This window comes from Caenorhabditis elegans, chromosome X, assembly GCF_000002985.6.
Source record: "Caenorhabditis elegans chromosome X".
Classification (NCBI taxonomy): domain Eukaryota; kingdom Metazoa; phylum Nematoda; class Chromadorea; order Rhabditida; family Rhabditidae; genus Caenorhabditis; species Caenorhabditis elegans.
The window spans coordinates 3,541,735-3,558,498 of record NC_003284.9 but is presented as its reverse complement, the minus strand read 5'-3'; the positions used below and the strand labels follow the sequence as shown (position 1 = coordinate 3,558,498).

At 36.9% G+C, this 16,764-nt stretch overlaps 1 protein-coding gene across 9 annotated transcripts; it reads right to left on the bottom strand.

The window, feature by feature from the left end:
- Positions 1–715: 715 nt before the first annotated feature.
- rgs-7 lies at positions 716–15,957 on the bottom strand (the record flags this gene model as incomplete). 9 transcript variants are annotated; one of them, NM_076209.7, is made up of 15 exons in its annotated part: positions 770–1,432; positions 1,495–1,619; positions 1,698–1,867; positions 1,926–2,059; positions 5,573–5,685; positions 5,825–5,952; positions 8,228–8,438; positions 10,580–10,669; positions 10,741–10,930; positions 10,981–11,052; positions 11,248–11,834; positions 11,883–12,002; positions 12,676–12,943; positions 15,633–15,747; positions 15,826–15,957. In NM_076209.7, the coding sequence occupies 15 exons, from the start codon at positions 15,866–15,868 to the stop codon at positions 1,339–1,341; spliced, it is 2,460 nt and encodes an 819-aa protein (NP_508610.3). The 9 variants fall into 9 exon arrangements, with proteins under 9 accessions (NP_001361946.1, NP_508610.3, NP_001123153.1 ...); NM_001373260.4 differs by having other exon boundaries at positions 903–1,432; positions 10,580–10,678; positions 11,883–12,008; positions 15,826–15,951; NM_001373261.4 differs by having other exon boundaries at positions 903–1,432; positions 11,883–12,008; positions 15,826–15,951.
- Positions 15,958–16,764: the final 807 nt, after the last annotated feature.

Here is a 16,764-nt window from a genome sequence, read left to right as displayed (position 1 = left end):
GCTTTTTCCCATAATGGAAAATATCACCTATGCCTAAAATTTAAATGACATTATATACGGAAAAAAGGATTTTTAATAGTAAATTTTCCAAGTTATCTAAATTTAATTAAACGTTTTCAGGGAAACCAAAACTTTTTTTCAAATGTCTTTCAGAAACTTTGTAGAAAATTTTCAGCTCTTTTGAATGCCTACCAAAGTTTTTCTGTAAGTAGCTTCCGTTTTTACCCATAACGGAAAATATCACCTCTCCCTATTATTTTTTTTGTTTATTTGAAAATAAAAATTTGAAAATTTTCGATCGAGTTACATAGATGGATACATTTTCAAATTTTTTACCAAAAAAATATTATTTTCCAAAAATCTCCAAGATTCCTTTTCTGTGATCAAAAAACAATCAGACCGTGTTTTCACGGATTCAGAGATAAGTTCCGAAGCTGAAATTTTTGTGGTACCCCTTCAAATTGCATACATATACGTCTCGTTTGTACATAAGCAACTCTTAAAATGTTTTGTTCTCTAGTTATAAATTGTATTGCAGAAATCATTACGATATGAAGCTTTAAGATAGCTAAGCCTTCATGAATACTGCTGCTTTACTGAAAAACGGCTGCAAACCCTAAAAGTGGAATTAATCTAAAAATAACTTTGTGCATGCGCTTGAATGAGCAAATTGCTGAGTTTTTGATTCTTTAGAACATAGATTGATGCAGCATAAAAAGCTTTAATGTTCACTTGCACTAAATGTACAGAACCAATGTGTTTAGGTGCTCAAGTGTGGAGCCTCCCTTTTGATGGTTTTGATAAGACAAGACATACATACATAAGACAATTTGGTTGATTCATAAAACTGTCAAATGAAAACAAAAATGTCACCATGTCAATCGAAATTAAAATGACGTACATATTATTGTAAAAATTTCATTTTTACAGAATTCTTCGTTTTACAAGACAACTCTGTAATACCTTCATAACAGAGATCAAAATACGGAAAAGCGAGAATTAGGGATAGGTGTTGTGTTGGGAGAAGAAAAGTTTTCGGTTATGAGAGCTTGCTTCTTTTTTTACAACACATAATAGGAAAAAAATTCAGTGAGAAAAAACTGGCAATTAAGAGTCTGATTCAATTAGAATACAGAAAAGATGAGAAAAAAGCTCAACGAAATGAGCGGCATGTTGAAATTTTAGACAGGTTTCAAAGAATAGAAACGTACAGATAAAGTTCCAATGAAAATGACAACTACGTGAGAGAGAGAAAAAGAGGACACATTTGCACTACCTTCAATTTATATTGTGCGGGGGTGGGAAAACAAAAAGATCATAAAATGAGAATATGATTGCTCAGTTTTTGTCTTTCGAGCTTGACGGTTTGTCCTCCTTATCGGTAATCTCGTAGCTTTCGAGGAGGTCTAGGAATAGACGGTCACGCAGGAATCTGAAAAAAAAAATCAATAATAATTTATTTTTAATTTCCAAACAGTTTATTTTTCAACTCACCGTCTGTACGAATCTTTGGACATAAGTTGCTCAACACGGCTTTGAGCCAACGCGAAGGTGTCTGGCTTACATCCGGCCTCAACGGCAGCTTTTGTGGCGGCCCGGGTATCACTATCCAAGTTCACCTGAAACGCCATAATAATAGTAATAACAATAATAATAATCTAATACTAATATAAATATTTCAAATTTTCAACACTTACCTCTTTGGGTGAGTGTTCAGCGACAAATTCACTGTAAATCTCGATGGCTTTTTGTGTGGTCGACTTCTTTCCGTCCTTCATCTTCTTAAACTCCTCACACTCGAGCCAAAAGTCCATGTTCTCATCGGAAAACTCCTTTTTCAAAAACTGACGAAAAAGAGCGCAACCGACTGCAAAAGAAAATATCATGAAATAGTGTGATCAATCAAAAAAGTGATGTCAACTTACATTTGTTGTTAAGTAGAGATTCGAATGATATTTCCCACTGTCGGACATCATCGCGAGATGGATAAAGTGATGACGTGGAGAGAGCCAAATCCATCTTCGACCGCAAATAGGAGAGCGTGCGCGAGATTGGTCCGCTGAAAAAACTTGATATTAATTGAAAGGGAATTTTTAGAAATTATAAATTATATATTCTTATTTATTAATCGTATACTTTACTAACTAACTAATGATTAACCTTATATTATGATGATGGTGGTGGTGGTGAAGATTTGGAGTACTTTGATGGGTCTCCGTGTGGTGAAATTTCGTCAAAATTTGGCTATTAGTTTTTGCAATCATTGGGTAGGTGACGGACAGCATTGTCAGAATAACTGTGACTACAGAAATTTTGTCTCGCGTTATCACAACTAGCTGCTCATTATCAACCTTTTTTTTCAATTTTCGCGTCGTGTGTTGATCGAAACTAACCGATTAGGGCGGTGCTGAACGAGTCGCCTTTTCAGACGAATGATGTCAGATGGTGCGACTGTGAACCGTCGTCGAGACGTTTTTGCAGGCGTTGGGATCAAAAAGAAATCATCAAACGATGACGGCGTACTGGGAATTGTGGAAGTAAAGTCAAAATCAGTAGTGTCCAAAGACATGGCGGACGAGTTGGAGCCAGCCATAATGTGACAGCAAAAGGTGAATGCAGAGAGACCGGCGGTCGATGTGCGCTAATTAGGTGATCGAATAGTGCGCAATAGGGAGAAAAGGGGGGGGGAGATGGGAAGAGTAATGGGTGAACTGCACTATAGTAGTGGTGACAGCGCGCGGGAGAGTTGGTCGTGTACACCCGGTTTACGACTGTGGTCAGAATCGATCTATGTGAAGACGAACTAGATATAATAATAGTTGGTAGATAGGCTCTATCCTTTTTTTGAATTCCTTCTGCCGGATTAGTCGATAATCCAAGTGGATTTCATTCACATAAACGACAAAGTTCATAAATCCCTAGTCAAACATCCTTATTATCTTGCACTTTTACTTTCCAATTTCCAAAGAGTATTTATTTACATATTTATATCTCGTTTGCAAATATTCAAGCATTGTAAAAAATGAATTTTCATTTACTGGAAAAGCAGTGTGCATTTCACATGCACTCGAGTCAACTCCAAACGACGCGTTGTTATGTTATGCACATGTACCCTGAGAAAGTTGATATTCTTTCAAAGAATAACTGATGACCATTGTCGCGCGCGCGCGCCTACCATTCAGCATCGTGTTACCAATTATTTCAACCAAACGATTATCTGACGCCCCGGAAAGGTTAAGGTCTACCATAACTTGATTTTCAATAGAAAAAAAAGTTGCTAGAACACTGCACGTGATGCTGCACACGCCGTCAAAAAAGCGTTTATTTGCATAACTCAGAAATATGAAAAATCCCGTTAAAGTCTCTACAATTGAGTTGTAGGTCCTACTTGAAACATACAACATACAAAATGTTGTTTAATAAATTCTTGAATAAAACTTTAAATTTCCAAAATATTACTACAGTACAAACCTGGATTTGGACCTGGCATGCTGATGTGGCCTAGGTGCAAGTTTCATAGAAAATACGTATAGACTGGAAACGAGAGTAATGGAGAAACAAGAGATGTCATTATAGAATGATAATCAGAAGTTGGTTTCGCACATATATATGTTTTAGCTTCACAGCTGGTGGGGAAATCAAGTTCCGGCCGAGCAAATAGGTAATATGCGTAAAGTGGAAAAATCTGCCCAATTTTTTTGCGACATTATTCAATTATAACGAGATTTGTTTGAGCTAGATAGAAGTATGTGTTTTATAAAATTGGCTTGCCTGTGTGACGTCGTGATTGGTGAAAACGACGGCGGCGAGATACCGAGCGACTCCATCTCGCGGACTGAAGCCCATTTGTGGATGAACCGCTTTGACGCGTTGACGGGAACCGGCGTACTAATTTTTCGACGAATATCCATTTTTTGTAGAGAAAAAAATGAGATGTGTTGTCAGTTGACGCGTCCTGTTGGCGACGACCGCTAATTGTTGACAGATTGTTTTGGCTTGGAGGAATAATTAAAGACAAGAATGTAGAGAAACGGAAAATAAACTTGGACGATTTGTTCCAGGCCTTCTCGGTACGCACCGAGACTTGCAAAACCAGTGAGAGAGAGGGTCGAAGCACAAACCTCGTTTCTGAAGAGGCAAAAAGGGATGTCCTTGTTCTTCTGCTGCTCCCACCCAAACAGGAGGAGGTGGAGGGCAACAATGGCAGAAAATGCAAGGGGGCCGCGGGGCGGCAGTGGCTTCAAGAAGGGGGCGAGTGGGGAGACAGATATGTGAAGCGTAAGGGCATGCGCAAATGACATGGGAGAGCAAAAAAAAGTGAAAGACACGGGGAAAACCTACAATAAGCCCATCTCAGTTTGGTACGTTTGTTCCCCCACGACAGATTCACTGATGCAAAGAAATAAGAGGAAGTATTTAAAGAAATCGCACATAGGGTTTTCAGAATCTAGAAACTGATACAGTAAACTGTATTGTCGTTGTACATCAATCCAAGCACCAAAAACACCAGTTGCAAATTAGTGATGCTGTCAAGGAGTGGGCGGCAATGGGCAAAATGGGCCGATTGTGGGAAATGTTAGAATTCTGCAACTCAAAGTTATGCCTCTTCAGCAAAACACATTTACCACTGTAAAACTAGTTTTTTGCTCATTTTTTGGGTTTTTTCCAACACCTTCCAACACTTTTCAACTCGATAAATAGTTGTCGAATTGCCGAATGGCCCAACATTTGGCAGTTACCCATAATTTGGACTACTGTTGCCGAACTGCTGAATTGCCAAAAAATTCCGATTTCCTTTCTTCGCTGATGCAGTCTCTAAGAGAACTAAGCTCATGAAAAGTTTTTTGACATTCTAATAAACCATATAATGCAAAGAGTTCATATATTCGATTTTTGCAAATATTGTTACTTTAATCCATAATAACAACATACTAATGAACAAAAGAAACCACTAAGTTCTACCAAAATAAAAATCATGACTTCATTTCGTTGCCAATTTTTCTTTAACCATGCACAATTTCGATAAATTCCTATTCTTTCAAATGCAAACTCCTTCTAGTGATCGAGATCGGAACATCCACTTCACGAAAAGAAAATATTCTTTTATCTTTTGTAGACTAGCCGATCAAACCCCACTACACCTGCTCACGGTCCAATAGTCCCGAACAAATGTGCATTTAGGTAGGTGCCCTCGCGTGTGGCAGTCAAAAAATGGGTAAGATTTGGAAAAAATAAGTAGGGGTGGGATAGTAGAGTCCTACCTATAGTATTTCTTGAAATATTTTGCAATCTTTAAACGGTTCTATGATTTTATGATTTCATGATAAATCAGTGAAAGATGCTCTGATAATTTTCAAGTTACACGTGATATCATTGTCGTACTTCGAACTTTTTTCTATAGAATGATATCAACTTGAACAACCACATAAAATCATATTTCTGGCATAACCTTTCCGTGAATCAATTTCGGTTCTACGAATGCGACGCACCACTTCGTAAGTTAATGAAAATTGTGCCTAATTGACTAGTTGATTAGCCATGGCAGTTAAGCAACTAGAAAAGAAAAACTCACAGAAAACGCTTCTTTTCTTTATCTTCCTCACGTCCGTTCAGCTGGCGCAGGTTGGTCTTTGAGGATGAGTGCTTCGGCGAAAAGGTGAACGACGCTGCACGACGAACCGAGCTCTGCAAAACCGGAAGCTGTTACATGAAGAGTTTTTGAAGCACAAAAAAAAGAATAAATAAAAGAACAAACTCAAAGTCAGACAGCATCCGTTTTGTATCAATGAATAGTTGAATGAACACCATACTTTCATCAACCCACCTTTTTAATAGCACTATGAGCGGGCCCTGCTCCGTAGACTCCTCCATTGTCGTCAGGACACAAGAAGTGGTGATCCGTGGGCGATTGTTCGGGACTCAGGCTCTTCGCATCGTCAGAGTTGTTCTCGCCTAAATAGGAAAGTACAGTTGAGGTTTGATTATGCTGAACCATTTTTGTTTTAACTTTCAAAATTTTTATTCGAATTTTTAATAAAGTTTTTCAATAAAAATTTCCAAATTAATATAAGTGTCTTATTGTTTATGAGTTTCAGAGCTAGTGTAGAAAAATTGTACTCATTTTTCAAGTATATTAGACAAATTCCAAGGACCTCAATTATTGCCTGAAACCTTTATTGCTGTCCATTTAAAATTTGGACCTCCATAAAGTTTTTAAAAATGTTTAAGAAGTCTTACTGTGAACTTCGATTTTTGGGGAGGTTTTAGTAAGTAATTCAGTGGTTTTAGAATTAAATAAGTAATTTTTTGAAAACTAAATAAAACCATTTTAAAGCAACTCATAAAAACGTGTATATTATAATGTTTTCAAATTTTATTTTTGAATTCCGAGTCATTTTTCAAATGGCTCATACAAAATACACACACGTTTAACTTTTAATCGAAAACCCCAAAGTACTAAGACCTTCGACTGTCCACATTTCACACCTACGATATTTCGAATCAAGTCTATTTTTGGAGCACTAGAAGGAGGAGAAAGATCGGGTGATTTAGAGAGACCGTGAGAAAAAGAGACTCAGTGATAAGGAAAAAGAAGACCAACGTCTGCACTCTTCACGCTCTTCCACACACGTTAGCGATCGTCCGCGAATTTTCGCGCTCGTATTGTTCCATGTACGGCGAATCAGACTGCCACGTCGTTGAAATTTCGTATCCGTCATGGACTGCTCTTCAACAATGTCAACCTCTTCGTCGCTCATTGTGTGGTTTTGAAAATACTGAGAAAAGTATTTTGAACAATGTTTAATGGATGGAAATCGAGAAAATCAAAGAAAGTAAGAACCTGAATTTTATAGGAAACTCTAAATGTCATGCAATAATTGTGAAAAAAAGAGGAAACTAAAGAAAGTTGTCCTCAATAAAAACTGTGCATCCCCTCATTTCTATCGGTCGATACAAAATGCGTGGCAGTGATGTGTTGTTCCAAAAACAGGCGTGGGAATGAAGAGTGAGGGGAAGCGAACGCGATGGAAATAAATTTTAAAAACAATAAAAACCTGGGGCTTCATAAACAATTTTGGTTGACGGCTAGGCATCACTTCCACCTCACACTGTTTCCATAAACCGAGGGCTCTCTGATAAGAGACAAAGTTAATACCATAAGAGGCGTGTAATCATGGAGACAATGTGGTGGGAATTAAGATAAATAGCGCAAAGTGTGATATGTCACACATCCCCAACAAAATTGGTCAAAAACATTTAGAGCAAGAGAAAACTCGGCAGTAGTCAAATGATGGAAAACCGTCAGTTTCTCACCTCATCGCAACCGTGTCCGCCCTGTCAAAAGTACTAATCAAACCTCGCAAGTACACTATGAACACATGACAAACAGTGATTTTGGAGAGCCATTTTAACATACTTTGCCGACGTAGACAACTCGGTAGACACGTTGCGATAATCGAAAGGATGCAGCAGTTAGGCCGCTTGATGCAGAATAGCATAGGTTCGAATTATGCCGACTTTGTGTGTCGACAACTAAGTGGGAATAAGGTCTCCAAGTGCTCCAAAGCGATCGCATGTCAAATTCGATAAATACAAGGTAAATGTGAAACGCATAAAAACTATTTTTTCTAACATTATCTCATAAAACACAACTTTTTCAGTTATTGGTAATACCCACGCACGGCAACTTTCCAATCAGTATTAAAAGTTCCTTTCCTGGAATTTCACATAAAATCAGTTGGAAATGAGTGTATAGACAATAAAATCCGTTTTAGCCTCAGAAGGTTTTTGGTAAATCTTACGAAATTTGCAGATTTAGGTGAAATTTTCTCATAATTTTTTAAAGGTGGAGTAGCGCCAGTGGAGAAGTTGTTAAAACCACTTTTATGATGCTAAAATTATCAAATTTCATATTTCAAACACAGGCAGTCAGAAAGTGGCAATTACTGTTTTTTTTGTCACTTTTTGAAAAATCTATAGCACTGTCGTATGCTCGAATTTTTACAATGTTTGAATATCAATATTTAAAACATGATTAGACTATAAAAATTGGGTGTAAAAATTTGTTTGATTGATGACTTCCGAATAAAGTTTTAGACCTGATTTTTCAACGATTTTTGACTCGAAAATTTAAAAAAAAACACTTTCCAAAATTTTTTTTTCATTATAGGAGTAATTTTTAATTATTTTCCCACAGGTTCACCTGTAATACAAAAAATTATCTTACTTGTTGTAGTTGTGATACTTGGTAGAGTTGCCCTATGAAGTTTCAACTTTTCCGGGCCACCCGCTGAACCATTTGTGCTTGACGATGCAGACGTATAGTCTAGGAGATTGTTTGTGGACCGACCGCGCATGTCGCTGCTACCCGTTGATCTGTAGTAATCACCCATTGTCAGCTCATTGGGCACTGACAAACGAGGAGATGCCATTGTCATCTGAAATTTAATTTTCAAAAAAAGTTTTTAAGTTAGCAGTGGTAAATTTTGAAAAAAAACATTGTATGGATGGAAAGGTTCAAAGATGCAACAAAGTGCGGTGCAGAGTGTGACATGAAACAAGAAACGATGACAATGCGACGCAGAGTTTGAAATATAGTAGTTCATTTGGCCCTTGACTAGATATTTTATGTAAAGACTCAAAATCAGAAAAAAAATCCTTGAATTTTGGCTGAAAAAGTTACAAATTGCAATGAAACTGATCAATACGCGTTGAGAACTGAAAACTGAAAATACTTGATAAATAATCAATGTCAACGGTATAGGCACAGAGTACACGTGCTGAAACCAATTGCGGTAATACTGAAACATAAAAAGTTTAAGAAATTCCATAGGGTGGAAAAAATTTGAGAGAACTGTGCGTAGTTGAAGCCTTGGGGGTTCGCAAGAAAAAAACAGAAACGGAGAGAAATTGTTAACCTAGGTCACTGGGAAACTCGAAAAAAAAAACATGAAGCCTTCTCAGATAAGTGTTCAACATTGAATCTGTCAGGAAAACAAATATAACCACCGAGAGGGAGAGGGAGAAGAAGCGCAGGAGTATGGAGGATGAGTAGTAGATCACTGCTCTTAGCCCCCCGACTCTGGTTAATCCCTTTCTTCGTTTCACCACTGGTATTGTCTTTGCGTTATCTTTTCTGTTTCATATTTCTACTGAAGCAGTATGGCTAGATTAGTTGAGATATGATTTTCTGGACGGTCAAAGTTCTGGGGACACTCGGTGAGGGATTTTTGCAAAATCGGGTTTTTTTTCTCCTCAAGCAGAGTTACAACAGTGGTGAAGTTGTGAAAAATGTATCCTTTTCATTCATACGTAGCCGCCTTGACATCCGATAGCCGCGACAGAGATGCGGGCCAGTCATTTGTCAAAACTCTGCTCACACAACGGCCAAAAAATCACTACTCCATGTCTCTTCTGATGATAGAGATCAAAACCAACAAATCGACAACAATAACTCGATGATGGTCAGTTCGAGGTTAGGAATTTTGAATCAAAAATCAAAAACTTGAGCCAAAGAAGAGTGAGGGTGATTATTAACATTGGCACAGTCAGTTTCCGACAGACTATGCGAAACGAAAGAACAAAATTGAATTTAGGAGTCGCAAACCACTTATCATGAAACGAAACTGATAAGCGAATGGAATAGTTGAAATTTGAAATTGCTCTAGTGTTTCAACTGAAGTTACGTTGAAAAGTAATCATTGGATTTTGTGTAAGAAAGATTATTACTCAAAAACAATATGTTCTCTATTAGTCTTGCACTGATTTTTCGCACTGACAATTTATTATTCTGGCACTGACAATTTATAATTGTTTTATTACGGCCACTGGGAGATGATTAAAACTATGATTCAAAAGTGACCAAAAATCAAAATAAAATTTCTTCAAAACTTTTGGAAATTTTTTCATTTCGAATTAAAAATTGAGGGAAATCAGTTTTCACCAACTTGTTTAGAAGACGTCGATCACAAAAAAAAGGTTCAGTTCTAGGTTTGAATTGTGTTCAAAATTTTAGTATTCCAACATTGTAGGCGTTCAGTGCTTTAGATTTTTTTTTAATTGTGCAAACTGAGTCTTTCACATTTTAACTCGAAATAAAATATTTCTTACTTATTTACTTACTTACTTACTCCTTACTTAATTACTTACTCCTTACTTAATTACTTACTTACAGTTTTAAATTTTTTTTTGTTTGCCTTATTAGCATCATAGATATGGGTTTTCAGCATTTCCCCATAGGCCGTACTACACATTTAAGAGTAAAATTAACTGTATTCAAATGAAATTTGAATGGTTATGTTCTTTTCAAAGAGTTTGAAATATAGTAGTTTTTTGTACTACCAATTTTGATTAATTTTGCATTTGAGCATCGTAAAAGCAATATGCTAAACATTGTTGCACATCAGGCTGAACAAGCTTCAGTTCTCTACAAGAAAACGAACCGAAAACGATGATAAAACATCACTACAACACAAATTTAGCGGGTGCGTGGGCAATGAAAGGCAACGATAACAAAATAACCACTTCCATCCATACATATACATAAATGTCATCACATCACTTTAAGAGCAATCCGCACCTGTCCTCCAGTATTGTTGGAAATCACCGATGAACCAGCAGACGACACTCCGGTGAACGCGGGATCCTCGTAAAACGTTTGGCGGCGAACCTGAAGCATCTTATGGAGTGTGTAACCTGTTCTGTGGATGGAATGAAAAACTATGAAAGTCATTGACCTACCTTGCGCTGTGGGAAATTTTGCTTTCTTCCCTGGTCTTTGTTCAAGAGGAAAAATCCCTCATTGTTGATCTCAACATCTTCCATTGGATCTTGACGTCTGTAGTGGGGGAACGGATCGCCGACGACTTGGCTGGCCTTTTTCAGAATTCGGCTCACAGGGAATGTCATGCATCCCAGGATTCGTTTCTTTCTGAAAATATTAAGTTTTACAGATGGATTTATGGAAAAATAATAGCGTACTCGGCATTGTTGGAATCCATTTCATAGACAGTGACGATCAGAAGATCGCGAACGCAATTCTCGGAGAATGTGCTGAAAAAAAAATGTTTTTTTTTTAAATGAACATAGGTTTGAATTAACAAGGAAAATAACACGCTGCAGGTGGCATGTTCTTTGAGGACGCCAAGGTGACCGGGAAACTTTTACACCTACACCCCTTGAAAGATCAGATAAAACTAAATTTTATCGATGCCGTCGAAACGTTGCCAAAATCGGATAAAAACTTACAAATAGAAACTCTCATCAAACGATGGGCTATTGCAGTTTGTCACGAGGCGAGTACGATAACACTCATCAGGCCTTTGCCTATACTGGCGTGAGGAAGAAGACGATTGGGAGCTTGGACGATGGCAAAGAACAGCACTGACGTAGGAGCACACAGATGTTGGTCGAGCAGCACTGCAGAAGTAGGCGGCATTTTGGACGTTGAGTGTAAGACGGCGTCCACACAACGACATGCTCAAAAAGATGATTCCTCGAATGTCCTTGTGCTTGGCGTACGCGTTATCAAGGCCAAAAGCTTCTGGTCGCGGAAAACTTCCTTGCTTTGGTTTGGCAAACATCATCTGATCTGGATGCTCATTCTCGTTATTATGCTCCATCCACGATTCTGGGGTGACTGCTCTTTCCGACTCTTGGCTTGTGCTCTCTTCGAGGCGAGACTCGGATAACTGAAGAGACGAGCCAAATTGACGTCGGTATTTGGGATTTTTGCGGTACATTCTTTGAGAGCGAGGAGTTGAACTGCAAACTGGTGACATGGGTGCTTTAAACGGCCCGTTTTCTTTATCATGATGGTTCATCGGGCTGAGTGGCTGAAAATTATTTGGTTTTTCAAAATTTATAGAGTTCCAAATACCAACCTGAAACGATGTAGTTGTTGAAGTGAGCTGAGGCTTCCACTCAGTTTGAGCACGCAGAGACGATAGTCTGTGTGCTTCGCTGCTGCTGGAGTAAGTCGATGAACGAATTGGAGACATTTCCTGCAACTAGAGATAACCATCAAGACGCACTTCATTAATTTAATTTTCCCCTCTCTCGTTTTTTCGGAAAGTCGAGATCTACCAATCGTTGTTCTTACTATTATTACGTACAGTATTTTCCCATATTTGATATGCGAAAATTAGAATATTGACAGTTGTCGATAAGATATTCAATTGTGCATTGTGCATTTTATCAATGTTATTATTTTCATGATAAACGGAAGGAAAGACACGAGATCACTACATGAATAATAAAGATTCCTAATTTTTTAATAGAGAAGTGCCAGTGGGAAAGTTGTTAAAAACCACTTTTATAGTACAAAATGACCAAATTTCATATTAAAACCACTGACAGTCAAAAAGTGTCAATCACTGATTTTTTTGCCATTTTTTGAGAAAACTATAGCGGTTTAACATGTTCGAATCTAATTTTTGAATATTTATGTTGAAAACATAAATTGATCGTAAAATCTGAATGGAAAAATTATTTTTGATCGACGAAAAGAGTAACTAAAACTGAGAATTTACCAACGTTTGTAACAAAATACAGGACTTTCATAAAAATTTTGAAAAGTTTTACTATGATATTTGGTCATTTTTTAATACTATAGAATGCGCTACTACACCTTTGAAATACTTCGCTGATATTTTAAAATGACTACGAAACCATTACCTCAATAGCTGAAAGATCGCTGGATCCGTATCCCATCCTTGGTCTTCTTGGTGGAACAAATCTGTCACGTGATCGAAATGATGAGTCGTCTCCCCGCCGAATTTGCGAGTACATCTCCTTGTGTCGTTCATTTGCCAATTGTGGAGTTGACCCGAACGTTTGGTAAACTTTTTTGTTGTTCCCAAGAACGTTGGGCTCATGTTGTTGATTCATTAGAATTTGACGTCGAACGGCTTGTGCAGCGATTCCGCAGACTGGAGCACGTCTTCTGCAAGAAATATAAATTGATAGAGAAATTTGTGTAGTAGGTTTAAAAAATTTGAATTGTAAACTCACATCAGAGCTTCGAGACCTTTGGTTTTGGTTCTTACAGTATACGTCATAATAAACAGGATTAGTTACTGAAGGAAAAACGGTTGTAAGATTGATAGAAATACAAACGAGAACTGTTCCCAAAGGCAAAACTCTGGGATGGCTCTAAAGGGGCGGAGTTAGGAGCATGACAGAGACGAGAGGAGAGAGTATCAATGCACATTCTCAGCACATTGCAAATGACACGTGTTCGCTAAGTACAGAAAAGATGAGCTAATTAGGGAGTGAAAACAATTTTGTTTGGACAGTATCCTGCTGACAACCGTCAATTTCAGTAGGGGGATTATAGCTGGAAGGTAGAGCGTGTGACGAGATGGGGTGAAAAGACAGGAAAGTGCAATTGGACACTAATGGGTGGATAATGTTTAATAGGCTATTTTCCAATTAAGGTTTGTGAGTGTGTGTGGTTTCAAAAATAAACTTTGAGAGAATTTGAGACGACTTTTTGCGTAACTGAGATAGTTGCTCTCTTCACTCGGCATATTATAATAGATTTGATTTGAGAAGAAATAGCATGAAATACATTTTCCAGTGCAAAATCTTCAATAGGGAATTTTGAAAATTACTTATATAGTATGAAAAATATCAAACACCAAGGTAAATTTAAAAAAAAATTATGTGGCAATTACAAATTTGTCAACTTCTCCTAGCAAATACAAATGTTCTCTGAGCGTTTTTGTGAAATATTTGTATTATATTCCAATAGTTTAAGGTTTCGCACATGCAGAATTGCTCAAAAGGCCTTAATATTTCAAAAAAGTTGGCCAACTGCAAAACGTTTCCCTAAAAAATTTGATATTTTTATGAACGTTTTAGAGTATTTATGATGTTTGGTTATAAAACTATTCACAACATTTTAAAGTTACATATATATGCCGGATTATCAAAATTCTGAATTATTGTTACGTAGTTTTTCACTTTAAGCACTACAAAACACTGTTTTGCTTATCAACCTGGAAGTCTCTAGGCAGCGTCGAGTCTAGGCGTCATCTGGTGATGATGATGTACAAATTATTATAACACACATCAATGCAGAGCATCAAATGTGATACGCAACAAGTTTTTGCGCAAGTTTTAGTGCCCCTGACGTTCCAGCAGCCACGGGGGTAGAGGGCTATTCGTGGCGTTGCGCAACTGAAAATCAAACCACGGTAACTCGACATCCAACGTAATTTGCAATTATGCGAACATACTCAAAACTATACATATTACTGGGGAAATGTCGGATGGGCAAAGTAAAAATTTTGTAAGAGAAATTTTAGAAACATTTAATTATTAGTATAAAAATTCAAAACTCATAGTATCAGAAAATGACAGAGATATCGGTGACCAATTAGAATGTTAAGAACAGAAACTAAAACAGAAACCTCTAAATCATAAAACGTCTACAGAAAATACAGGATATTTTGGTTTTCTTCGATTGGTCACATTAACGGAACGGTTGTCGTAAATCTTGTGGAAATTATAGAGGGACTCGTTTAATAATCACCTATGCTATTGTAGCCTTTAACAATCGATCGATTGCCGGAAATCCAAAACTTGTGCGTTCATGACATTGTATACACGCCAAACAAGAAAAACTTTGAGAGAAGTTCAATTGATTCACTTGAAAAGGCGCGGATATTTTTAAGCAAACATTTGACGACGAAAATGGGCATTTAAGTGGATGAATCAGGTCAGTGATACCGACTCAAATACTACTACGCGTTTCTGTCATTTCAAATGTGAAAATAAATGTTCTTATTGGGCGCAAAAATTTAATTTTTTTTTGCATATTTGAAGAAAAGTGTCTAAGGGTACTTTCTACATTCTTCACAAAATCAATGTTGTTAATTTTTGCTTCTTTTGATCATTCGAACCAGATTTGATATAATTGAGAATGTTCGGATTGTCAAATCACTATTGTCCTTTCTTTCTTCCTTTCTAACTCTAGTATTTTACGGTCAGCGTAACAGAGCAGCCGACTGGGATGGGGCAATGCGTTCGTTCGTACACCAGAGGCTAACCAGTATGTAGTGTGCATGGTCAACACATACATGCCTCGTTTGTTTGAACCGAGGTGTACAATAGAGCGCATTTAATTGAACTGTCTCCCATTAGGAAAAAATCAGCAATTGGACTAATCAAACTTGTACTAATGCAACTTTTAAAATTGATGAATTAAATAAAAATTTCAGAGGATGAAAATTTGAAAAGAATCTTCTATGGTCTATTAGTTTTGGTAGTTTTCGATTTCGAGGAATTTTAGATTTAAAAGGGAAATTAAAAAATTACTCAAAAAATACACTTTCTGAGAACGACCAAATATGAACTGGGATCCGGGCAAAGCAACAGTATACTGAACTATGAAGCAAAAACCTATCAAGCGAAAAATAAATAAAATAGTTCTGAAAAGTGACAGAAACCAATTGTGCGGAAATTTGTGAAACGTATTCGAAATTCGTTTGAGAAAATTTTTAGGATAGCAAACTTGTCACGTTTTTTGAAACTTTTCTCTCGTGATTTTAAAATACGTTTTATAATTTTCAGCACATTTTTTCAAAAGTATCTAATATCAACTTTTGAAAACATTTAAAAGAACTCACCTTCCCCACAGCATCTCGTCAGTTGTAGCTTCCGAAGGTCCAGTGGATTCAGTCGTGTCCTGATAGCTTTCCGACTCGGAGCCTGAGAAGTCGTCGTCGTCCGACACTGACGATACTGGAAAAAATCAGATATATAGTCATAATAACAATAGCAAACATCTGGAGCATTCAGGTTTGCAACAAAGCAACTTACTCGATGATTGATCGTCATACTCGTCTGCATCCTCGTCTGACATCTTGTCAATGCTGTACTGCTGGACTCCGGCCGTTTTATATTTGTGTAGATTGAGCTTGATTCTTCGATTTTGACTTTCCATCTGAGTGAAACTATACTAATTGGAACAGCAATAGAAGGAGAATTGAGAGAGAAAAATGATTCATAAACGGCAACGAAGGAGAAAACGTTGTGTCATTTTAGGCTAGGGTTATACGGCTCAGCATAGAAACTAATCCATCTTATGTTATTGATTGACTGAAACACTATTTTATGTATGAGGAAATTTTACTTGTTCCGAAAAAGAATAAAAACAAACAATTTATTCTAAAACACTAAGAACTATAATACTTCAATTTTGTAGATTTCAAATGAAGTTAGCTATAAAAAACTTAATAGAAAAGTACCGTCTTTAAAAAAAGTTGAGTTAAATTTATCAAAATGTATGGCCTTTAACAGAAAAAAGAATTAATTACGAGAAAGTGCAAAATATGGATAACCAAATTAATTTTAAATAAATTTACCAGCCGTTGGAAAAGAGAAAACTTCGAAAAGCCCCAAGATTTTAGTCAGGAAATCATAGCTTTTTTTGAAATTCAGAACAATAAATTGTTTTCTAGTTTTAAAAAATATTATAAAATCGAATGTACTCTTTTAATGAAACAAAAAATATCCGGAACAAAAAACCATTTCCGAAAGAAATCCATGTAGTAAGGCAGAACTAAATAGCAAATGACCCGCAAGTTTATGAGATCAAATACAAGTGAAGGTGAAGGAAAGGAAGTTACAAGGAGTAGTTGACAAAATTTATGGTGCGAACAACCGCTACTCCGTTTGTCGGTGTCGATAGGTGGTTGCGTAATATTTAGGTTACAAATCGAAACCATAAAATCTTTACTGACAACATCTAGAGTTTAC